The following is a 25,203-nucleotide window of genomic DNA, read 5'->3' as shown; positions in this document are numbered from 1 at the left end:
CGGCTGACGCCATGCAATAAAAAATTAAAAAATATTTATTTGTGCCCGATGTACAGCACAACGCTAACAGAGATAAGATAAAAGTAGAAAAGAAACACATGCTTCTACCAGTGTTCAGTTCAAACACCCTTTGGAATAGCTCTCCTTGACTGCACAGGAAGACAGGCACTGAAATAGTACTGAGTCAAGCAGCATCTGCAGCAGCAAGCAAAACTATTCCAGACACATCTAACCTCACAGAGCTCACATACATAACACAGTGTTATTTAAAAAGGCACAATGGCCACATATGATTATCATTGATCAAGTCATTATCAAGTAGTCACGTATACAAAAATATACACCTCTTTACAGTGAAAAGGCTCACTGAGGGAACGTTGTACAGTAAAACTACCATTGTTAAATCTTCCAACATAAACAGAAGAATTCCTCCCTTGTATTGCCAAGTATTTTGTACCCAACCATACTTGACATAAGGTGGGACTCCATTGCAAATAAAACAGGTTCTCTCTGCCCACACTAGTTCATTTCCACCCTGGCTTCTTGATGCATCGGGGGACCTTGGGACGGTTCCATCCTGAGCCATTTTGTCTCAGTAGAGTAGGAAAGGCACTTGGTTTGGGCTGCTGCTGCCCCGTCGGCAGGTCCCAGGCAATGCAGGCCTGGTCCTCACAAGCACTGGAAAGAGCCACAGGGCCCCAGTATGTGTCCACTCGTAAGGCAATCAATCAAATATATTTATAAAACACCCTTTTTACATCCGCAGGTGTCACAAAGTGCTATACAGAAACCCAGCCTAAACCCCCAAGGCAACGCTCCTCTGTGCCGTACCCATCACCTGGCTTTCAGGCAGGCTCCGTGTCCTGTGTGGCACTGGTGGTTCAGGATTTGTAGGGGGGATTTCTGAGGGTGTGGAGGGTTCTGAGGGCTGGGTGGGCATCTGTCCATGGGGGCAGGTCTGGCAGTGTAGACGAGGGTGATGTAGGCAGTACTGGTTTGGCTGGTAAGGATGTGGATGATACTGGTAATATGGTTGTGTTGTTGTGATTGACAGTGACTGTATGGGTGTAGAGTCTGATACGGTCACTGACTGTATGGGGTCTGTGGATGGAATTGTGCTCGACCCCATCACAGGCTGTGAGGATACTGTGTTTGACACCTTCTCAGGCTGTGAGGGTACTGTGTTTGACACCTTCTCAGGCTGTGAGGGTACTGTGTTTGACACCTTCTCAGACTGTGAGGGTACTGTGTTTGACACCTTCTCAGGCTGTGAGGGTACTGTGTTTAACACCTTCTCAGGCTGTGAGGGTACTGTGTTTGACACCTTCTCAGGCTGTGAGGGTACTGTGTTTGACACCTTCTCAGGCTGTGAGGGTACTGTGTTTGACGGTGTGGGTTCCTCTGGCTGCGGCGTGTGTGTCTGCAGCGGGGGGGTGGTCTCGGGGTGTGTGTAGGGAGTCCGTATCCAGGAGAGCTGCTCTGAGCTGGAGTAGTAGGGAAGGAATGACCTCTCGTGCACATGTGTGCATGGCCAGGTAGGTGTGGAGCGGGAGGTGAAGTAGGTGACAAAGTCATCAGCGATGGAGCCCAGAGTCTCCTGGACCTCAGCTGGTAACTCCCTGTAATGGTGCTTCTATAGGAGGGACAAAAGAAGGATTCATATACACAGACATCTAAATCAGGTAAACACACATAGGAGGCTGTTGCATAGAAAAGGGTCTGCATACATTGTTACACCAAATCATAATTCACCAACTAAAAGTACAGCTTTCATGGTTGTTAACAAATTCAAGTTAAAAAATGTTAATAGATTGCTTTTTATAAATGTTGTGCTACATTTAACTGCCGAAACTGCTGTTGGTGAAGTCTCTTCCTTCGTAGGTGTTGTCAGAGGTCAGCATGTGGGAGAAGCCGAGATCAGGGATGATCGATGAGTTTCCCACTAGTAATTAGAAGTTGTAGGTGCGTTCAAGTGGATTTTCCCAGTCAGTATATGGTAAATACCACCTTCCCACTTGGTTATGAATGCAGCATTAGTTCCACAAGCTCAAAATATCTGCAAACTAACACAGTAACAGATATTAATGCTGATTTAATTTGGCATTTTCACTCCAACAATGGCAGACATGTTGGCAAAAGGAGACATGCAAAACTGAAAAAGGAATATCATAAAACAAACTATTCTTGCATTCAGGATGGCATGTTAGAAATGAAATCTTAACAGTAAAAGGCATCGTCAGGCGAGACTGCAAAAGATTTACTGTTCACTTTTGCACAAAACCCTCTTCACTTAATTTTAAACAGCTTGCATTAGACAACATACTGTACATTCTTGGGGTTTTTGATGTACAATGAACAGTACAAAATAAACCTGAAGTAAATGTATTCCACTTAAAAAATCAAATATTAACAAACTCTTAACAGTTAATTAATGTAATAAATGAAGACCTATTTAACTGCCAATCATTATACAGACAATATGATTGAATAAAACATGTTGCATTGGATCATCATTCAACAAAGCTAGGATGAGAAAACACCATTCCTCTGACAGCAAAAACCAGAATGTGAAGTGAATGTTTTCTGTAATCATCCTGCATGACTTGTAGCTGAACCAGTTTTAGTAAAGGCCTGGTGAGTCAGAGGTCAAGCAAACAAGACTTTGGGTGATGTCCTGCAATAAAAACACAATCAGATCACATATTGCCTTGTGCCTTATGTACAGCACAAAGCTATCAGAGTTAAAAGTAGAAAAGATAAACACATTATGCTTTTACCAGTGTTTAGTTCAAACACCCTTTGGACCATCTGCCCTCGCCTGCACAGGAAGACGGGCACTGAAATAGTATTGATTCAAGAGAGAAAAGCAGCATCTGCAGCAGCAAGCAAAACTATTCCAGACACATCTACCCTCACAGAGCTCACATACATAACACAGTGTTATTTAGAAAGGCACAATGGCCACATCCCATGATTTATCAATGATAGTCATTATCAAGTCATCACCTATACAATAATATACACCTCTTTACAGTGAATAGGCTCATTAAGAGAAATAAGATTCCACAGTAAAACTACCATTGTCGACTTGTCTTTCAACAACATCAACAGAAGAATTCCTCCCTTGCTTTGCCAAGTATTTTGTGCCCAACAATACTTGAATACCTCACAATACTTGACATTAGGAGGGACTCCATTGCAAATAAAACAGATTCTCTCTGTACTACACATTACAGCCCCCACTAGTTCATTTCAGCCCTGGCTTCTTGATGCTTCGAGGGACATTGGGACGATTCCATTCAGAGCCATTTTGTCTCAGTCGAGCAGGAAAGGCACTTGGTTTGGGCTGCTGCTCCCCCCTGTCGGCAGCTCCCAGGCACTGCAGGCCTGGTCCTCACCAGCACAGGACAGAGCAACAGAGCACCAGTATGTGTCCACTCGTAAGGCAATGCTCTTCTGTGCAGCACTCATCCACCACCCCTCATCGGCTCTCAGGCAGGCTCTGTGTCCGGTGTGGCTGGATGTGGCACTGGCAGTATGTGTGGCTCAGGTGGGATGGGATCTGTAAGGGGGGTTTCTGACTGTGTGGGGGGTTCTGAGGGCAACACTGTCTGTGGAGGCAGGTCTGGCAGTGTGGATGAGGGTGATGTAGGCAGTACTGGTTGGACTGGTAATGATGTGGATGATACTGGCTCTGCTGGTAATGTGGTTGGCACTGACTGTGGGGGGGTTGTTGTGATTGACAGTGACTGTATGGGTGTAGAGTCTGATCCGGTCACTGACTGTATGGGGTCTGTGGATGGAATTGTGCTTTGACCCATCTGTGAGGGTACTGTGTTTGACACAGGCTGTGAGGGTACTGTGTTTGACACCTTCTCAGGCTGTGAGGGTACTGTGTTTGACACCTTCTCAGGCTGTGAGGGTAGTGTGTTTGACACCTTCTCAGGCTGTGAGGGTACTGTGTTTGACACCTTCTCAGGCTGTGAGGGTACTGTGTTTGACACCTTCTCAGGCTGTGAGGGTACTGTGTTTGACACCTTCTCAGGCTGTGAGGGTACTGTGTTTGACACCTTCTCTGTGCTGTGTTTGACACCTTCTCAGGCTGTGACTGTGTTTAACACCTTCTCAGGCTGTGAGGGTACTGTGTTTAACACCTTCTCAGGCTTCACCTTCTCAGGCTGTGAGGGTACTGTGTTTGACACCTTATCAGGCTGTGAGGGTACTGTGTTTGAGGTGTGGGTTCCTCTGGCTGCGGCGTGTGGTCTGCAGGGGGGGTGGTCTCGGGGTGTGTGTAGGGAGTCCATATCCAGGAGAGCTGCTCTGAGCTGGAGTAGTAGGGAAGGAATGACCTCTCGTGGGCACAGGTGCGCATGGCCAGGTAGGTGTGGCGCAGCAGGTGGGGGAAGGGAGGTGAAGTAGGAGACAAAGTCATCAGGGATGGAGCCCAGAGTCTCCTGGACCTCAGCTGGTAACTCCCTGTAATGGTGCTTCTAAAGGAGGGACAAAAGAAGAAGGATTCATATACACGGACATCTAACTCTGGTAAACACGCATCATTTAGCTGGAAAGACACCCATACCTTGTTTCTCATGGCACGGAGAAGATCTCTGACAGACCCTCCTTTATACGACCGGAATTTGCGTAGGTCTGCCAAGAGAAAATACATGCAATGAGTAATCCACACAGTACATTCTAATAATTTATCCTAAAATGTATAATTTATCCTAAAAGTCTCATAATACAGCAAGATTGAAATACCTCAATGTCCTGGTTTAAAGTTCGATATCCTATAAATATAGTCTACCTGTCAGGAAATCTTCAGCTGACTAGTTCTCCACAAGGCATGAAAACTAAAACATACCAACGAGCTAAATAGACAAATGACTGACATGCAAATGAAAAACTCATGAATGCAACAGTCACAGCAAACCTTCCCTTACCATTTCTTTCACATACAGTGGCATATTAAGATTAGAACAACCCTATGAAACAACCCTATTCAGATGAACACTCAACAGGAAGCAAAGCAGCCTTTCAGGTTGAGAAGAGCTCAGCTAAATGCTGCAGTCTGGATTGACAGGAAATGCAAACCACATCCACAGTCACTGCATTTTATATCAATGACTACACTCACATCTCTTCTGCACTTGAGAAACATTAACCCTAACTGGGCAACTATTAATCAGGTTTTCAGTATAAAACTGTAGTAGGTCATCATTTCTTAATTAAATATGTACCCTTTAATTTATTAAAGGCACTAGCATAGTAGTAGGGTTAAAACTGAACTCGGAGCAGTCTCTTTACCAGTGACATGGACAAAGTCTTGTAAGACTGGTATGTGGTTGTTGCTACAACTGATCTCAGGCCAGTCTCTTACCGGTCTGTAGAGGCACTGTGATGTGTTCCCTCCAGTCCAGCTTCACCACGGCCCGCCCCCCTCGCTCCAACTGCCTTACGATTGGTCCGTCCAGCGGCTCCTTCTCTATCCTGTCACTCAAGTCCTACAGGGGAAACAAGATGAAATATGGGTTTTTATTTAAAAAAGAAGATGTCGTTATTGGAAAATGTTCCGTTCACAGTTGCATTTCGTGCTATACTGATTTATGTGGAACAGTTTAATTAGAAAAGTATTGGATTTGATAGTGACCTGGAAGAACTGCAGCTGTTTCTCCAGGCTCCAGAAGAAGGGGTGTTTGAGCACGCTCTCAGCAGAAGGCCTCCTCTGGGGCTCCATGTTCAGCATCTGTTCTATCAGGTCTGTGGCCACGATGTCCTCTGGGAAAGACAAGACCAAACACTCTCAGTCACTATGGGGCGGTGTTGTGGCAGAATTGGGGTGAGCTATTGTCACTTCTCAAGAGTTATGTTATTATTCTGTGTTGGACTGTGATGTTATGCATTTCATAACTCCTGTTATGTCTGCACCCTATAACAAGGCCATTGTGTTCTGGAACTGTTGCTTGTATAAAATAACTTGTAACAATATGATTGTATTATTACCTTCCACTATATAAGGGACATGTAGCCATTTACTCTTGGAGCTCCTTCAGTGAGGGATCTACCTAGCAGCTTCTCGTCTGCATTAAAGATTCACTATTATAAATTAGTCTCTGCCTAATCTTTGGATCAACTTTTCCACAACAGCGGTCTCTGATGTGAAACAACTGATTGTCAATGTTTGGGTTTGCATTAAACAAAATTGCAATAACATCAGGACCCCGTCTGTCTATAATAACTCTAATACTGCCTTTACCAAAACTGTCCAATGTAAACTTTATTGCTCTCTTTGTACTTTCAAAGGCTGAACTGATGCTTACCAACAAGAAACAACTGTTTCTTAGACAGTCAACATCCTGGTTTAAATCAAACCAATCCTACACCAACTTCCCCTCACCGCCTTCCTGTGGGTCTGAGAACAGGAAGTGATGTCCTCACCATGTTTGTGGGGCTGTAGCTGGTCCAGGCTGTAGGCTCCCAGCAGTATGTTGGCTTGCCTCTGCAGAGACTTGCCAAAGGGATGACATCCCCAGGACACCACATAGTAGAACACACAGCCTGCAGAGAAGATGTCCACCGTGCACGTCTACAGAGGAAGAGAGAGAGAGGTTGGGAGTTCAATAATGGCGTTCTGTTGATGGTTAGCAATCAATGTCTTTGATAAAGGCAAGATAAGTATGTAACAGTGAACTGCATTCACATCAATTTAAATTAGTATCAGACAGCGACAGTCACACAGGCTTTTGTTTCATGACAGCTGCTATCTGTAAAATCAGGACCAGTCATGTGTCCAGTAGAGAGAGGGACCACTCACAGGGTTGTCCTTGCAGTCCTCACTGAGGACCTCTGGGGCGATCCACCCCTCGGTGCCGGGCACCCCGGACCTCCTGCTGAAGCTGTGTCGGCCCACCGCCAGCTTCTTACACAGGCCAAAGTCGGAGATCATGGCCCGCGCCCGACCGTGGGCGTTGGGCATGGACACCAGGATGTTGTGGGGCTTCAGGTCTCTGTGCACTGGGGACGGGAAGAGTGGAGAAGATCAGATCAGACTGGAAGAATAACCTGTAACCTAGGAGATCTTAGATGTTTACTGTACCTAGTCCAGCTGCAGTAGTCTTGTGAATCTTATTGAAAATATTACTGTATGGTAAGAACCTTTCTGTTCTTCATGAAAACCTATATTAAAACCTAGTGGAGGTGCACATCTTGTGATGATTACCTATATTGAGGGAGTGCAGGTGTGCCAGCCCTGACATGGTCTGCTGCAGCAGCATCACAGGCTCCAGTCCATGCCGATCAAAATCCTGTCTCCCCACATACTGAAAGAGGAAACAAAGAGTCCGTATGCAGTGAGTGAGTAAAAGTAACAAGAAGCAAGTTTAAGAGGATGAATTCATTAATAAATGAATGAGAGCGTAAGCTGAAAGGTCAGGAAGAGAGAGGGTGTTGTAGGGCTTAAGACAACTTTGGAGGGCCAGATACATTTGGCTTGTGCGCCGCATTTGGCTTGTGCGCCGGGTGTTGCAGACCCCTTGGTTTGGTGGTCAGTGAGGCTGCAGTACCTCTTGCAGTGAGGCGGCACACAGCTCTATGGCGATGTACTGGAACTGCCGGTCCCTCTCTGTGCAGAAGTAACGGATGACGTTGGGGTGCTCGTCCGACTCGCGCAGCAGGTCCACCTCACGGTCAGCAAAGCTGAAGCATTCTGGGAGGATCCTCTTGACTGCCACGGCACGGTTGTCAAACTGACCCCTGGTGGACAGAGCAAGGGAAGATTAGTAGAACATTCCAAAACAGACACTTTACAAAGAAAGGTTGAGTTCTTGTCTGTATGTTTGTAAAACTGAACATTTATCAAAGTAAATGAAAAACTAAGGTTGTGTCCCAATTCTCTTCCCACTTGCACAGAAATAATGGGGATGCGGCCAAAGACTCTCGAGAGTCTGTATGACGAGTAGAGATGATTGAACAACTAACTGAGCAGCCTCAAAAAGGCACTTGACTTTAATTTCACTTTGTTACAAAATGTAGATACATTAGCCTGGGGTGAGACTTACTTATACACGATGGTTCCCTCTGCACCGTGTCCCAAAACATTTTTGGGTCGGAACGTTATCTTTCCAACTCTGACCATGTTGGAGTCCTCATCTGATGAACCATAAAAAAAGCACATCAGATATTGGAATCAGAAGAGTTTCTTCTCTCCTTTTCAAAACAATTGCCAGGCATCAAGATGAACAGAGCAGTGCTAGACCTACTGTAAGTGTGTGAGTGAGTAATTGTGTGCGCATCAATGTGTGTTGTCTTTATCAATGTGTGTATCCACTTGTGTCCTCCATACCTCCGTCCTCGTGCTCGTTGGCGGAGCTGCCCAGCTCGGGCACAGACAGGTTGGAGTGGTTGGATGCACGGGGGGTGCCATTGGGACTGCTGTGGTCTGAGTCAGCGTCCAGGGCCAGCAGGGGCAGGTCGGTCCCTGGGGGAGAGAACGGCTGTCTCCTCAGGAGATCCAGCCGCTCATCCAACTGCCTCTGGAACTGTTCATGCTGCAGCTGCTGCTGTTTGTGAACACTCTGGGAGAGGAGAGATGGAGAATAGAGGGTGTGTGTAAACCAGAAGTACATGTATAAGTGAGCTATAGTGTTCAAGTCAGGTTTGTGTTATATCCATAACTCAGCATTTCAACAAAACTGTGGCCTTACTTCCTACATTTAACACAGAGCCTACCATCATACTGGAACTAAACTGTGGCTTCCTACATTTAACACAGAGGCTACCATCATATTGGAACTAAACTGTGGCCTTACTTCCTACATTTAACACAGAGCCTACCATTTTACAGGAACTAACTGTGGCTTCCTACATTTAACACAGAGGCTACCATCATATTGGAACTAAACTGTGGCTTTACTTCATACATTTTCATCACTCATGTTCAGCTTGTTGACTGACAATCTGTACAGCCAGGTAGTAACAGCCATACACCAGATCACCACTAGGTGTCAGTGCTCCCTCACCTTGGGGTAGATGATGATGAAGGCTACCCAGCCAGCCAGGAGGAAGGTGCTGAAAATGATGGTGGCCATGTCTTTAAGCATAGAGTCCACAGGGGCCTCCACCCTCACCTGTGAGGTTCGCCCCGGCTGCTCCTGGATGGAGGTGACCGCCGGGGGGCTGGGGCCCACAGTGGGGCCTTCTCCCATGTCACTCTCATTCACCTTCTAGGGGAGGACGAGGGAGAAGATATTTTTTATACCCCAACAAATTCAAATCAAAGAGGAGAGGTTAGTTGGCATGCTGAAGGACTGAAACACACACCTCCTCTAGGGTCTTCTCTGTGGTGGGGGGGATGACATTGCCCTGCTGGCGTGGGATACTGTCAGGGAACTTCTCCAGGATCTTGTTATGGGCATCAGGAGGCGTCTCATGATGACCTGGGAGAGAAACGCATCCAACCAGCATCAGCATCATCACTATGATGATATTACAGTGTGTGTAATAACATCTATAACATATTCTTAAATCATTATCATGCTGACATCACTGAAAACCAACTTCCATCCTTATTCTACAGCCACAACTGCATTGAAGTGTATGGACTTGGACAATGCTTGTGCTCCACATTTGAGAACTAACTGAGCATCCAGCAGAGGGCACTATAATAACACAAGGTAGACACTGGGGAGGGGAAAATGCACAAGAGGAGTGTTCTCTACCTATGAGGAGCAGGTGGTTCCTCATGAAGTTGATGCGGTTGCGTTCCCTCAGAGCAGAGTTGAATTTGACGCTGGTCCTGGAGGTGATCACACACTCCTCCTCCATTGCTACCTCCTGGCTGTTAGGACCCTCCAGCATGGGGAAGGTGCTGCCGCGGGGCTACAGGAGACACACAAACCACTAGATTATGGAACCTTTTTTTAAACTAGGGAAGTCACCTAGTGATTGACATCCTTTTCAAGTACTAAGTAGTTCAATGTTAATATACACTACCTGGCCAAAAATATGTGGACACCTGCTCATCGAACATCTCATTCCAAAATCATGGGCATTAATATGGAGTTGGTCCCCCCTTTGCTGCTATAACGGCCTCCACTCTTCTAGAAAGGCTTTCCACTAGATGTTGGAACATTGCTGCAGGGACTTGTTTCCATTTAGCCAAAAGAGCATTATGCACGGATGTTGGACGATTAGGCACTGATGCTCGCAGTCTGCGTTCCAATTCATCCTAAAGGTGTTCGATGGGTTTGAGGTCAGGGCTTTGTGCAGCCCAGTTAAATTCTTCCACACGGATCTCAACAAATCATTTCTGTATGGACCTCGCTTTGTGCACTGGGGCATTGTCATGCTGAAACAGGAAAGGGCCTTCCCCCAAACTGTTGCCACAAAGTTGGAAGCACAGAATCATCTAGAATGCCATTGTATGCTGTACCGTTAAGATTTCCCTTCACTGGAACTAAGGGGCCTGAACCATGAAAAACAGCCCCAGACCATTATTCCTCCTTCACCAAACTGTACAGTTGGCACTATGCATTCAGGCAGGTAGAGTTCTCCTGGCATCCACCAGATCCACATTCATCTGTTGTACTGCCTGATGGTGAAGCGTGATTCATCTCTCCAGAGAACAGGTTTCCACTGCTCCAGAGTCCAACGGCGGCGAGATTTACACCACTCCAGCGACGCTTGGCATTGCACATGGTGACCTTAGGCTTGTGTTTCCAGAGGCAGTGTGGAACTCGGTAGAGAGTGTTGCAACCGAGGGCAAGTGATTTTTATGCGCTACACGCTTCAGCACTCAAAAAGCTGAATCCACTCATTTGAAGGGGTGTCCACATGTAGTTTAATGTTGTTAAATATTGACAGAAACTAAATCCATCCTTTACTACTTAGAAGGAAACTGAAATAAGTGGGATGTCAATATCAAACGGATTACGTCAAATTAATGTCAACATCTTATTGTAAATAGATAGAAATAAGGGGTCTTGCTGATACTATCTCATGTTCCTCTGTGCTGCAGGGACCCAGGCCTGAGGGGATTGTGACCTGGGTTGTGGTCAGGTAAACAATCAAACCAACACTATTGCAGGTCCCTGTGACTTTTAACTCACATCTTTGATCTTGGGCTAAGTCTACGAGATCAGGTCCCAGAAGCTTCCAGTTGTTTGATGATGTTCTAGATTCTAGACGGAATGTCACATTTTGTTCTAACACAGAAGAGCCTAGTGCCACTCACCACGACCGTGACCCCATCATGCACCAGGGAGGGCGATGCGTACAGGCTGGTGGAGTACTTGCCTACGTAGAGTGTGGCCCTGTGAAGACAACAGAACAAGATAGTCTTAATGTTAGCTTTAAACAAGGAAGAGAAGCCTAATAGTCTACCTCAACCAGGACATTTAGAATAGGGAGATTCTCTATTATACTGTAGACCGCTTTGACTTGAGTCAGAAAACTGCACTATTGGTTACAAACAGACAATTTCACACACACACACTACAAGATCACCCACTGAAACTATTATTTCTCCTTTCTTCTGAAAGCTGGTGTAAATAGAAGTACAGAACTGTATTGTGAAACCATGACTGAAAGAGTCCACCTGTGTTGGTTAGATATGTATCACTTTATGAACAAATGAAACACCTCTACAAGTCCTGACTACACCACCACTGGCTCATGCAATCATCAAACATAGATATAAAGAGATCTTCAATACACCCCATCAATGATTCAGAGCCCTGGAATGCATATCAAAGCTCTAACACGAGATGGGGCCAACCCCTGTTCTCAGGATGGGGAGATCAACCGTAACACGTGCTGCTTGCAAAATCAACTTACTCAACCCATCATAAATTACTTGTGAGACTTCAAGAGTTCAGTTAAAGCATTTTCAAAAGGGACCCCTGTTAACAAAATAAATGCCTTGAAGGAAAACAGAGATTCTGAGTAAATTATTTAATTAATCATAAGAGAGAAGGAAGTGGCTAAATAAGCGTGAAACTAATTCAACAGAAGTCAAAGGAGAATGGTCTTGGCAGAAATGCTGTGGCAAATGCTAAAGGGGAGAGGCTCTGCTTGGGAGTCTTGCTGAGCATAGAATGGAGCTGGTAGAAACCAATCAACATAGTTTATAGAAAAGGGTGGGGCTTCTATTCCTAAAACATAAGGACAGAATCCTCAACCCAGATATGCAAATATATACAGTACCAGTCAAAAGTTTAGAAACACCTGCTCATTCAAGGGGTTTTCTTTATTTGTTGCGATTTTCAAAATTGCAGAATATATGTGTATGCACATTCAATGCCCATGGCTATGGGAAGATTTGCATGAAAGTTCAAGCTAAAACAGTAGTCAGCTCTACACTTCAAAATACCCACCCCTGGGGGTATTTACTATAGAAAAACAATGACATGAGGGTAAAATGGACACAAGTGACAATGAAAAAGTTTCATCCAATTGTCTGTGTTTTTCTATGAAAGCATAAGACACCTACAAAGTCATTTCTTAAGTCAGGGTTGTGCCTCCATTGCTGAGTAACTAAAGGGAAGCCACTGTCGATCACACAGTCTACTTACATGAGCTTGTTTTTGGGCTTCTTCTCCTTGGGGAAGGGATACTTCCACTGTGTGATGCGGCCCACCTCGCCTGACATGAAGGTGAGGTAGCGCAGCGTTTCCACAGCGACGTTGGTGAGAGGCACCTTGCGCAGGCCCTCGCGCTGCCATATGTACATGGCCACCACGGGGGAGTTGTAATTCTGGATCCACTGGACGTCACCCGACTCACTGTCCACTGTCACCACCAGCCCGTCACCATTGGAGACAAAGTGGGCCATCTCTATAAGGGGAGGGGGAGAGGAGGGGGTTACGTAAACTGGGTGTACGGATTGCATCATTGCAACTATGTGAAAGATGACGTGAGGTGGACAATACACATATATAGAAAGAGGTAGAGAGGGAAAGAGATGGAGATGTGAGGAGAGGGAGAGAAACGTGAGGAGAGAGAGGAGAATCATACACTGCTCAAAAAAATAAAGGGAACACTTAAACAACACAATGTAACTCCAAGTCAATCACACTTCTGTGAAATCAAACTGTCCACTTAGGAAGCAACACTGATTGACAATAAATGTCACATGCTGTTGTGCAAATGGAATAGACAACAGGTGGAAGTTATAGGCAATTAGCAAGACACCCCCAATAAAGGAGTGGTTCTGCAGGTGGTGACCACAGACCACTTCTCAGTTCCTATGCTTCCTGGCTGATGTTTTGGTCACTTTTGAATGCTGGCGGTGCTTCCACTCTAGTGGTAGCATGAGATGGAGTCTACAACCCTCACAAGTGGCTCAGGTAGTGCAGCTCATCCAGGATGGAACATCAATGCAAGCTGTGGCAAGAAGGTTTGCTGTGTCTGTCAGCGTAGTGTCCAGAGCATGGAGGCGCTACCAGGAGACAGGCTAGTACATCAGGAGACGTGGAGGGCAACAACCCAGCAGCAGGACCGCTACCTCCGCCTTTGTGCAAGGAGGAGCACTGCCAGAGCCCTGCAAAATGACCCCCAGCAGGCCACAAATGTGCATGTGTCTGCTCAAACGGTCAGAAACAGACTCCATGAGGGTGGTATGAGGGCCCAACGTCCACAGGTGGGGGTTGTGCTTACAACCCAACACCGTGCAGGACGTTTGGCATTTGCCAGAGAATTCGCCACTGGTGCCCTGTGCTCTTCACAGATGAAAGCAGGTTCACACTGAGCACGTGACAGACATGACAGAGTCTGGAGACGCCGTGGAGAACGTTCTGCTGCCTGCAACATCCTCCAGCATGACCGGTTTGGCGGTGGGTCAGTCATGGTGTGGGGTGGCATTTCTTTGGGGGGGGCGCACAGCCCTCCATGTGCTCGCCAGAGGTAGCCTGACTGCCATTAGGTACCGAGATGAGATCCTCAGACCCCTTGTGAGACCATATGCTGGTGCGGTTGGCCCTGGGTTCCTCCTAATGAAAGACAATGCTAGACCTCATGTGGCTGGAGTGTGTCAGCAGTTCCTGCAAGAGGAAGGCATTGATGCTATGGACTGGCCCGTCCGTTCCCCAGACCTGAATCCAATTGAGCACATCTGGGACATCATGTCTCGCTTCATCCACCAACGCCACGTTGCACCACAGACTGTCCAGGAGTTGGCGGATGCTTTAGTCCAGGTCTGGGAGGAGATCCCTCAGGAGACCATCCGCCACCTCATCAGGAGCATGCCCAGGCGTTGTAGGGAGGTCATACAGGCACGTGGAGGCCACACACACTACTGAGCCTCATTTTGACTTGTTTTAAGGACATTACATCAAAGTTGGATCAGCCTGTAGTGTGGTTTTCCACTTTAATTTTGAGTGTGACTCCAAATCCAGACCTCCATGGGTTGATAAATTTGATTTCCATTTATCATTTTTGTGCGATTTTGTTGTCAGCACATTCAACTATGTAAAGAAAAAAGTATTTAATAAGAATATTTCATTCATTCAGATCTAGGATGTGTTATTTTAGTGTTCCCTTTATTTTTTTGAGCAGTGTATTTAATATTAGTTTCCTTTGATATTGGATGATGTTCAATAGTAATATGTTGTGAGGATAATGCCAGTAGAAAATCATCTCCCTGGATCTATGTCCTATGAGAAATGCTTTCAACCAGAGAGCAGGACGATATCAGTAACACAATACTCGTTAGTATCATGGCAAGGAAACAAAAACACGAAGCGGATTTAACTTCTTTAGGAAAACAGCCCTGATGTTTGAAACAAACATTGTTGTCATCCAGATTCACACATTTATTTTCCAAGCTATAGCACACAATATGTTACATCCAGCAGTTTTTACAGGACCAAAGAGTTACATCTGCTTCCTGTTTTCATTTTTGCCATGGAAAATATATTGTGATACTGGCATCATCACAGCCCTACCAGACAGCAGGTCTCAAACAACTCAGTCTCTCACATACATAGCCTACCTTCACTGTCGCTATCGAGAGATATAAAAGCATGGCTTACTGTATCTGGTGTCGTCGTCAGGCAGCGTGGAGGCGTAGTCGAAGTAGGTGGCATTCCAGCGGAGCTCTCTACTCTTGGTGTCGTACATGGTGATAGTGTACTCTGGGGAAGGGACAACATCACATACTGTAGCCTAGAACATGTAGGATATGCCAGAGTAGTGAAACTAAACTCAGCAGGACCCTCAACCCATGGTGAGTTGAAGCTCGCATCCGCTACAAGACCATGGTGCTTGCCTACGGAGCTGTGAGGGGAACGGCACCTCAGTACCTCCAGGCTCTGATCAGGCCCTACACCCAAACAAGGGCACTGCGTTCATCCACCTCTGGCCTGCTCGCCTCCCTACCACTGAGGAAGTACAGTTCCCGCTCAGCCCAGTCAAAACTGTTCGCTGCTCTGGCCCCCCAATGGTGGAACAAACTCCCTCACGACGCCAGGACAGCGGAGTCAATCACCACCTTCCGGAGACACCTGAAACCCCACCTCTTTAAGGAATACCTAGGATAGGATAAAGTAATCCTTCTCATCCCCCCCCCCCCTTAAAAGATTTAGATGCACTATTGTAAAGTGGCTGTTCCACTGGATGTCATAAGGTGAATGCACCAATTTGTAAGTCGCTCTGTATAAGAGCGTCTGCTAAATGACTTAAATGTAATGTAAAAAATGTAAATATTGTGCTTTGGGAAGAAATGGTGAGAGCGCTCATTACAACTATACAGCTATGGTGACAACACTGGCCAAATTCATGTTCCCCTGACAGAGGTATCCCACGTCTCCATGTCTCAAAGCATTTATACTTCCTGGACTGCTGCCCTGGCAGCCTGACCTTTACAACCGCCATAAATATCTACAACAAGCCACACACAAGTAATCTAAAGTGACATCAAAATTAAGCGGATGCCATAGGACACAGGGTATGACAGATCACCACAGTAATAACTGGGAGTACAAATGGGCATGAAGTAGAGTAGCATTTCCAAGGCAGTAAAGTTGCCCCTAATCGCTGATCAGATTCACATTTTCCCCTCTAATGCTTAAGGTTCGGATTGGGGGAGGGGAGCTGATCCCATGTCTGTAAAGGGGATGTGAATGAGGATGTGGAAAATTAAACCCAGTACAACAAGATCCTGGTTAAAATGTCAGAGGGAGAGAAATTGCACTTGCTTTGGCAATGTAAACATGTGTTTCCCATGCCAATAAAGCACCTTAAATTGAAATTGAATTGAAAAGAGGCTTTGCGTTGATGCCAGACTTTTACATAAGTGCCATTAGCAGAGAGGGTTGAGGCGTCCGCATGCTCCCCAGCTGAAACAGTTCAGAAGAGTTTGTGCATATATGATTACATTTTGTGACGTTTTCGTTTGTTTTGGACTTCAGTGAGGGTTTTTGAGTGTTTGGGCACACACATTTCTGTCTGGACGCAAGACGAAGTCGGTAGCCGAAGTCTACGCCCCTTCGTCTGAGATTGGTCAACAGTAGGGATTCTTCAATAAAGTCTGTTGTCATTCGACGAGCGACGACTCATTTTCAAACACATTGTTTCATTGAGAAATAATGCACCAAACATCTTAGATTCAAAATTGGGCAACAAAGACCTTGACAAAAAAACGTAAAAATGAATGACAGATTCCTTGAGTTAGATTAATTCGGACTATTTTGAGGAAGTGTACACTGACTACGCTGTCTCAAAAATGGACTAATAGTACAACAGCTGCTTTTTTCTAGTTTTTCAAGCGAATGTCTTTTAAGGGAGTATGTGAGCACACAAGTTCGGTTCGCCTAGCTGACTTCGGCTAGCTGCCAGCTGAACAGCATGCTGATGCCTTTAGACAGTACAAACAAATTAGCTGGGATAGCGTAGTGTCCAGAGCATGGAGGCGCTACCAGGAGACAGGAGACTAGTATATCAGGAGACGTGGAGGAGGCCATAGGAGGGCAACAACCCAGCAGCAGGACCGCTTACCTCCGCCTTTGTGCAAGGAGGAGCACTGCCAGAGCCCTGCAAAATGACCTCCAGCAGGCCACAAATGTGCATGTGTCTGCTCAAACGGTCAGAAACAGACTGGAGATAAGATACCTATGGAGATTAAGTAAGTAGATTTGGGACTGTGGGGAAAGGATAGGTAGGGCTGACCAGGTGAAGCCAGGGATGTAGAGGGGACAGGGGTTGGGGGCAAACGGGTCTATCCATAGAATCGAATAGACAGAACACATCTCTATGAGCCTGGGCCTAACTGAACCTCATAGGGATTGCCCAGTGGCTTTTTTATTTTACCCCTTTTTCATGGTATCCAATTGTTTTTTTAGTAGTTACTATCTTGTCTCATCGCTACAACTCCCGTACAGGCTCGGGAGAGACGAAGGTTGAAAGTCATGCGTCCTCCGATACACAACCCAACCAAGCCGCACTGCTTCTTAACACAGCGCGCATTCAACCCGGAAGCCAGCTGCACCAATGTCGGAGAAAACACTGTGCACCTGGCAACCTTGGTTAGCGTGCACTGCGCCCGGCCCGCCACAGGAGTCGCTGGTGCTCAATGAGACAAGGATATCCCTACCGGCCAAGCCCTCCCTATCCCGGGCGACGCTGGGCCAATTGTGCGTCGCCCCACGGACCTCCCGGTCGCGACAGAGCCTGGGCGCGAACCCAGAGCCTGCGACAGAGCCTGGCACAGCTGGCGCTGCAGTACAGCGCCCTTAACTACTGCGCCACCCGGGAGGCCCAGTGGCTTAAGGGGGAGAAGTGAATAATGAATATCCCATGGAGATGTTTAGACCCCAAGCCAGCCAGGTGTAGGCTGGGCTACACGTGCCTACCTGTGCGTCCCAGGTAGAGCAGGGAGGAGGAGGGACACAGCATCTCAGCAAAGGAGGAAGTGAGGGTCTGCTGCTTCTCCCCTGTCAACAGGTCCACCACGTACCACAGGTCCTGCTTCTTACCTGCGCATACACACAAAGTGATACAAAGACAGACATAAGGACATCATGAGGACACAAACACATGGACACAATAGGGCTGGGTGACATATATTGAATTCATTTGTTTGTATGGGAGTTTATGTCCACTTCTCGTGTCTTTTTGGTCTCGTCTCCTTTTCATGCTCAGTTTCAGTCGCACGTGGAATTGCGTACCACTAGGAGCATTTTAGCCAAGCGCCTATTATTCAAGCTGTCTAGTCTGTGTTTTAATAAATATGCAATAAGTATAAAAACACAAATATATACGGAATTGGCAACTCATTCTCATTCTAGATAGGCCACTTGATTTCAACATCTGGCTAGCATGCTGTTCAAACAGCTGGAGACGGACAGAAGGGTGTGTTCATAACAATTCAACTGTTCTATCTAGTCAACTACCAAATAGATCCAAGTTAGCTAAACTTGAAATATAAATATTAGCTGGATACTCACTAACACGGGGGCTTGTAATTGAGAGAATGTGTATGAGACCCGTGTTAATGCTCTATAATGACTGCTACAAGAAGTGAATCCTTATTATGCATGGTTCTTTTTAGGCCACATCACCCAGCACTAGGAAACACAGAGCAGACAGCCTAATAACATTGTAAAAACATACTGGTCTCTGGTCTGAAAGCAGAGCCATACATGCAGTTGAACCACATTCAATCCGAGTTGTTTATTATGCTTATTATACTTTGAGTGAATGGGAGGGACAGAGGGCGGGCAACCTCAGTTAAGTAAAGGTGGGCTAGACAAGCACCCAGCATTCTCCCAGGGGGTAATGGGTGTTAACCTACCTATAGTCTTATTAAAAACACCCCATGCCCTGGTAGTGCACTGTCTCCCTATTGTGTTGGTGAAGGGAGTGACACTAATCGTTATTCTGGCTGGACTGTAATAACAACGCCTGATGGATTACGAAACTGTGTCCCATCTGCAGTGCTGGTGGCCCCACCCGTGAGTAAGATGTTGTTGGCTGAGCTGCTCCTCAAACTGACTTTGCAGGACGGCTTTAGACTGAAGATTACGGTTGTCTGTCTAGCACAATGTAAGGTGAAAATTGCCATTGGCCAACAGGTTTGACAATTAACACAGAAAATTCTCCCTTTGTGCTCGCAGTGGCTTCAGTGAATGGGTGTGAAAACTTCTACAGGACTAAGAAACATGACATCCATTTTCTCCGCTGAACAATGGCACGGTAGATAGGTTAGATTACGGTCACGCCTTCGTGCCGCAGTATATTCAAAGGAGCAGGAGTTATGATGACCGTGAGGTGAAAGGAATGGAAATGTAGTAGAACGTTGTTTAGTTCTAACAAGATTATATTCATTCATTAGAGGTCAGCCTGATCGGGAAATTGAACGGTAGTTCCGCTTGGTAGAGTAGATAACCATGACAACGTAGTCCAAACTGTTCCTGGTCTGTTCTAAATGTCTACATGTCATGTCAGGGTGTGTGTGTCGTCATATACTCCAGGTCTGAGAGCTGGAAGAGTTACCCATGTAGATGATCCCGTCAGAGCTGCGGCAGGGTGACGCCTGGACCAGCTCAGGTATGGTGAAAGGCAGTTTCTGTGGAAAGCAGGGAAATGTCCATTGGCCCACTCATAAGCATGTTTACTGTGAGTGTATCAATATCAAGGGGTCAATGTTGAGCAATGCCATTTCATCACAAACCACATACTCACTCACAATCTCACACAGACTCTGCTACTACAACCACGCCAAACAGAAATATGATGTGCGCGCACACACACACCTATGTGCACTACATGTTTTGCGTGACTTGCTTATCACCTGTGGTTGGCAGATATGCAGAGGCCTTCTAGAGAAAGAGGAAACTGTCAGTTCCTCTCTAGTGAGGGGTGACCCTGTTAGTCTAATAAGGGGGTTCAGTGGTTCCTCTCTAGTGAGGGGTGACCCTGTTAGTCTAATAAGGGGGTTCAGTGGTTCCTCTCTAGTGAGGGGTGACCCTGTTAGTCTAATAAGGGGGTTCAGTGGTTCCTCTCTAGTGAGGGGTGACCCTGTTAGTCTAATAAGGGGGTTCAGTGGTTCCTCTCTAGTGAGGGGTGACCCTGTTAGTCTAATATGGGTGTTCAGTGGTTCCTCTTACAGTCAGTCCCTCGTTGTTCTTCCCTCCTAGAGAGTACAGGCTGCCATCATTAGGGTCAGGCAGAAAAGCTGGCCTACGGCGAGAGAGAGAGAGATGGGGTAGAGAATGTTAACACTCTGACAGATCATACATAATTCAAGGTGAAGTGTGCTATGACACCTGTGCACTATAGGCCTAAATAAAGTTGGATTTGATTGTTGGATAGGGCTTACACATTGTCAGATCAGTCATCAATGAACCCGGTTGTATTTTGAATAGAGTAGTCTTATTGCTCAAGCAGAACAGGACAAAAAACAGTTATGCATGCTCAGCACATTGTGTTCAATTTCCTGTTGCACTCAATACACTATGACACCCAAACTGACAGACTCGCACACGCACACAAAAACTGACAAACACACACATTCTTCAGGATACTTACTCCGCCACATGCGTTGGAACCTGCAGAACAGGATCTGTCCACAGAAGAAAACGGAAGAAAATGTGCCGTTCAGTCATCAGTGCCATGAATAGTACACTACAAATGATGACAGTACCGGTTGATCAAGAATCAGCAGCATGTATACAGTACACAATATGAACCACTACACTGCTGTCTTTCCTGTTTGAATATAAACCCCATAGTTCTTCAGTTCATAAACGATTACTCCCAAACACAGAATTAACTCAGGTTTACTGAAAACTTTAAGGTCAGGGACCTTTCACTCTCTGATCTTGAGAAAGGAAGAATTAAGGATCCAGCTTTAATATCGCAATTTTTTTAAATTTTGCTCCTAAATTAATCTTTGTGTGCGCCTATATTTTTCAACTTACGCCACACATGCTCCTTGTAAAAATGGTCAGCATCGACCCCTGCATTGTTGGTCTCAGGTTAAGCGTCTCCTTAAACCACACTTGTCCTAACTGATAAGAGGCCAACGCCCCTTATTTAGCTAATGACAACAGTATAGCCTAAATAAACAGTGGCCAGTAGCCCACAGGGGACACATTAATACTCACTGTAAAGGCCCAGGTCTTATTCTGAACTTCGCAGCTAGAAATGTATTGTATAGAGCGGACATGATTCCCTATTCTACATGATAAAGATGCCGGTCATATATTACTATCTGAATGTCCTGTAATGTCGCACCCCACTGAATGTGATACAGCACCCAGGCCACCCTGCCAAACTGGCACACAGGGACCAGGGCGTAATGACATTACTACTAGACAAACACACACAGCGGCAGCGTCCACAAGGTCAGCCAGGTGGAACCTCTGCTCTGACTGGCAGAGGTCTGTGCTGGGTGGTTTACCTGGAACTGCGTTTACACAGGTAGGCCAATTGTGTGATGACATCTTTTACAGACGACCATGCAGGAGATGTGTATATTTTTTAGTAGAACGTTTTCAATTCAATTCAAGGGGCTTTATTGGCATGGGAAACATGTGTTAACATTGCCAAAGCAAGTGAGGTAGATAATATACAAAAGTGAAATAAACAATACAAATTAACAGTAAACATTACACATACAGAAGTTTCAAAAGAATAAAGACATTACAAATGTCATATTACGTATATATACAGTGTTGTAACAATGTACAAATGGTTAAAGTACAGAAGGGAAAATAAATAAGCATAAATATGGGTTGTATTTACAATGGTGTTTGTTTTTCACTGGTTTCCCTTTTCTTGTGGCAACAGGTCACACATATTGCTGCTGTGATGGCACACTGTGTTATTTCACACAGTAGATATGAGAGTTTATCAAAATTGAGTTTGTTTTTGAATTCTTTGTGGATCTGTGTGTTTTCTCCATTTGTAACGAGAGAGCCGTGTTCCGACCTCAATGTTCTTTCCCTTCACTGAATATGCACCTCACCTGATAGCGTAACTGTTTGGGAGGACACACTGACTATTAATGTGTGTGTTGTTGTATGAACGAGTATACTTGGCCGGTGTGTCATAAATGTCACTGGTAGGTGCAGCAGGGTCAAGACAGCGATGCATCGTTTTATCCAGGCCTACCATTTATCCTAGCAACATTCAAAGCCGCGCTGATTGGTCAGAGTTCAGTTGTTCCTGCGTTTTAAAAGAACAAACGCTACAGACAGAATCGCCTCCAAAACATTGCCATCCATACTTTGCATTTCCCCTGAATCTGGATATGAAGTTGCATTTAACTATGTAGCTTTTTAGTTAGTGACTGCAACCAGCCTGATTGACCAGATGGATAGCATTGACATCATGGATAGTTTAATTGTTTTTGGAGATAAGTAAGATGTGACTTATATCAAGTGTTATCGCTAGCTTACATCGCCGATTGGGTTGAAGCTGTCTAGTAGTTGACCACACTAGGAGTTCGAAGTGTTTACAAAATGACTATTGAGATACTTAGCTACATTACATTTGTGCTGGTACGCAACTAAACGAGATGCTAGCTCCGTTCATTCACCATTACTGACAATAATGTAATGTTAGCCATCTACAGCCATCTACTTGTTGCTTGCCTTTAAGTTAAGATAATTTCCAAACGAAGCCGCGGAACTCCCGCGGTTCGTGGCATGGCAGGCACGAGCAAACTACGAACTCCCAGTTCGCGGGGATTCCTCTTCAGCTATCTTCCGCGTATTTACTTAATCAGTATCTCCGAACTCTAACCAATCAGCACGGCTTTGAATGTTGCTAGGTTGCTTGTGGGCGTGGTTTGGCCCCATAAAAAGGACACACCAGGGATGGGACCCATGCCAACCCTGGGTTGGATCCTACCTGCTGGGCCTGAGTGACAAGTTCCTACCTCCCTCCAGGCTCCTTCTGTGGGCTTTAGTCAGTTAGGCATCAGGGAAGACCTGCCTACCTCCTGGATGTGGGCTTTAGTTAGTTAGGCTTCAGGGAAGACAGCAGATGTTTGAGAAAGGCGACCTGGTGCTATCCCTGTCCATGTTCATATTAAAAGGGCCTTTTGAGGAAACACAGGGCTCAGATGGGACCAATTCCATATTCTCATGTTTATTAATGATGTTATACAGTATCAGGTGACTCGCTGGTTTGACATGAAAGGTCAACCATTTGTGATCCGTTTCCCTGTTATTCAGCCCATCTGATACGGTTTGCATTTGTTGTTCACCTTGAATCCAAAATGGAGTTTCAGTAACGTTACTAGCCTAGCTACATGACTTCTAGTAAATAGACCCTGCATTAGTATGCTAATCATACCAATGCTCATTCTGACCATGTAACCTCATACAGGATGTTTAGATGTGTTTTTTTTTTATTGTCATGTGCACAAGCAAGTACAGTGAAAGGCCTTTCTTGCAAGCTCTCTTCCAACAACGCAGTAATCATTATCAGTAGTACTATAAAACAAAAGTAGAACAAAAACAAGAGAAATAGAAATACAGCAGAGCAGTTCACCCCTGTCTATTATGGCTGACCACGATTAAAGGCTATATCTGTCCCACTCTCTCCAGGTTAATGATTACCAGGTTAGCATGCGTGAGCAAAGAGTTCACTGCATTTACTCATGCGCCGGGAGAGCAGAGAATACAGTGAAAACACCCACCATTATCTAAACCCAGAAATGCCTCAAAAATGCCATTTACACAGTGAAAAATAATCTGTCAATACATCCCTTTATGAGAATAACACAGTTACCATAGTTTATGATCGACAGCCTACTCCCACGCTCACTAGAGCAGTGTTGATTTCTCTAACCATTCAGTACCTCAATAGCTGTAATTACAGTATTAGTACATGCAATGATACGCAGCGGAGGTAAAAAAAAGTAGGCCGACACGTGCATTCTTCCCACTGCCTCGTACACTGTGTGATTACTTCTGAAAATAATGTTTCTGCTCTGAATCTGGTTTCCACCATTCAACAAAAGACGAAATAGAGCTCGTCTTCACTTTCACAAACTAAAGGGGTCTCGATTGTGATCCTTGTGGAACAACAATGGCACTTTGTTTCACAGGTGTAACTCAAACAGCAGCTAAAGATTGATAGAGACAAACAAAGGCGCTAGTGAATTACTCAGGACTCTCCTCTTCTTCCTTACCCTCTTTCAGCGTCCATTTGATAGAGCCTGATTTCTTGCTGACGGCGTGTAGGTTCCCATCCAGGGTGGACACAAAGAGCAGGCTTTCGGGGAGGGAGACGGTGCTGGCGTGGCAGAAACTCTGCAAGACAGAACACAAAATACTGTAAAAGCACATCTATAGGGGAACAGAAGATAGTCTTCTTTAGTGGTATTCAACATAAGCCAAGGGCCTCATCTTAGTATTCACCTCTTTCAAAAAGAGTTTCATCTACAGCCAATGCAAGTACATTCTGTTGACCAAAGAGCTCTGGCCATATCAGCCCTGATATGACCATGGCCTCTATGGCTAGACACTATAATAATGGACACTATAGCAATAGAGACAAGGAAGCATGTGTGCCGTTGTATTGTATACGTGATGAATAATGAACGGTTGCAACTAATTAAATGGTGGTATTATTGAACACTGATTCATAATCAGTTTGATCATACCTAACTATAAAATAGTCTACACTACATAGGAATACAGGCAATGTGCTGCCATAATAGAGAACCTCCTGCAGTTTATAAGGCCCCAGAGGAATGCCAATACTGAGAAGGACTGTGGGATGCCAGAGGGTTAACTGCTGCCCCATATCACCAAACATTACCCCCTCCCCAAACTGGCTGTGTAAAACACTTAGGAGCAGATGAGGGGTTAGGTCTCGCTACCTGCCTGTGCCTCATTTGTTTTTTTACATAATTGGTTGACAGTAGGTTGGGGCAGTACGTCCTGTATAAAAAACAAACTCACTCCTTTGACAACCTCCTTCATAAGCATGAAAGCTCTGAAGACTGGAGGCTGCTTTGCAGTAAATGCTGTACGGCCACTTCAGACGTCAGATTGACCATGCAGAGCCTTTATTTGTTGTTTTCAAAAGGGAGTCTGTGATAAGAGTGGGGAGGAAGGCTAGGTAAGTGTCAGGACTGGGAGACTGAAGAGTGGGGAGGAAGGCTAGGTAAGGGTCAGGACTGGGAGACTGAAGAGTGGGGAGGAAGGCTAAGTAAGGGTCAGGACTGGGAGACTGAAGAGTGCAGCTAGTGCACAA

The 25,203-nt window shown here is 45.5% G+C and overlaps 1 protein-coding gene and 1 long non-coding RNA gene across 2 annotated transcripts in view; one reads left to right on the top strand and one right to left on the bottom strand.

The window, feature by feature from the left end:
* Positions 1–2,075: 2,075 nt before the first annotated feature.
* Positions 2,076–25,203, bottom strand: part of LOC115125312 (serine/threonine-protein kinase/endoribonuclease IRE1-like) — a 28,009-nt gene continuing 4,881 nt past the window's right edge. Inside the window, 23 exon segments of the mRNA XM_065010433.1 lie at positions 2,076–3,903; positions 4,233–4,406; positions 4,408–4,490; positions 4,580–4,647; positions 5,378–5,501; positions 5,648–5,775; positions 6,436–6,583; positions 6,812–7,011; positions 7,217–7,316; positions 7,560–7,749; positions 8,055–8,145; positions 8,339–8,570; positions 9,015–9,218; positions 9,316–9,431; positions 9,714–9,873; positions 11,228–11,306; positions 12,567–12,828; positions 15,024–15,125; positions 17,841–17,963; positions 19,483–19,555; positions 20,097–20,169; positions 20,518–20,551; positions 24,134–24,254. Of these exon segments, the coding sequence (XP_064866505.1) occupies positions 3,492–3,903; positions 4,233–4,406; positions 4,408–4,490; positions 4,580–4,647; positions 5,378–5,501; positions 5,648–5,775; positions 6,436–6,583; positions 6,812–7,011; positions 7,217–7,316; positions 7,560–7,749; positions 8,055–8,145; positions 8,339–8,570; positions 9,015–9,218; positions 9,316–9,431; positions 9,714–9,873; positions 11,228–11,306; positions 12,567–12,828; positions 15,024–15,125; positions 17,841–17,963; positions 19,483–19,555; positions 20,097–20,169; positions 20,518–20,551; positions 24,134–24,254 (3,297 nt within the window). The 3' untranslated portion in view covers positions 2,076–3,491.
* LOC135564703 (uncharacterized) lies at positions 5,740–6,680 on the top strand. Its single transcript, XR_010461224.1, has 2 exons — positions 5,740–5,836; positions 6,301–6,680. It is a non-coding gene; the product is annotated as an uncharacterized LOC135564703 (long non-coding RNA).

Source organism: Oncorhynchus nerka, linkage group LG26 (assembly GCF_034236695.1).
Source record: "Oncorhynchus nerka isolate Pitt River linkage group LG26, Oner_Uvic_2.0, whole genome shotgun sequence".
Lineage (NCBI taxonomy): Eukaryota > Metazoa > Chordata > Actinopteri > Salmoniformes > Salmonidae > Oncorhynchus > Oncorhynchus nerka.
Note: the sequence above shows the minus strand (reverse complement) of the source record. Positions and strands in the feature narration are given on the sequence as shown.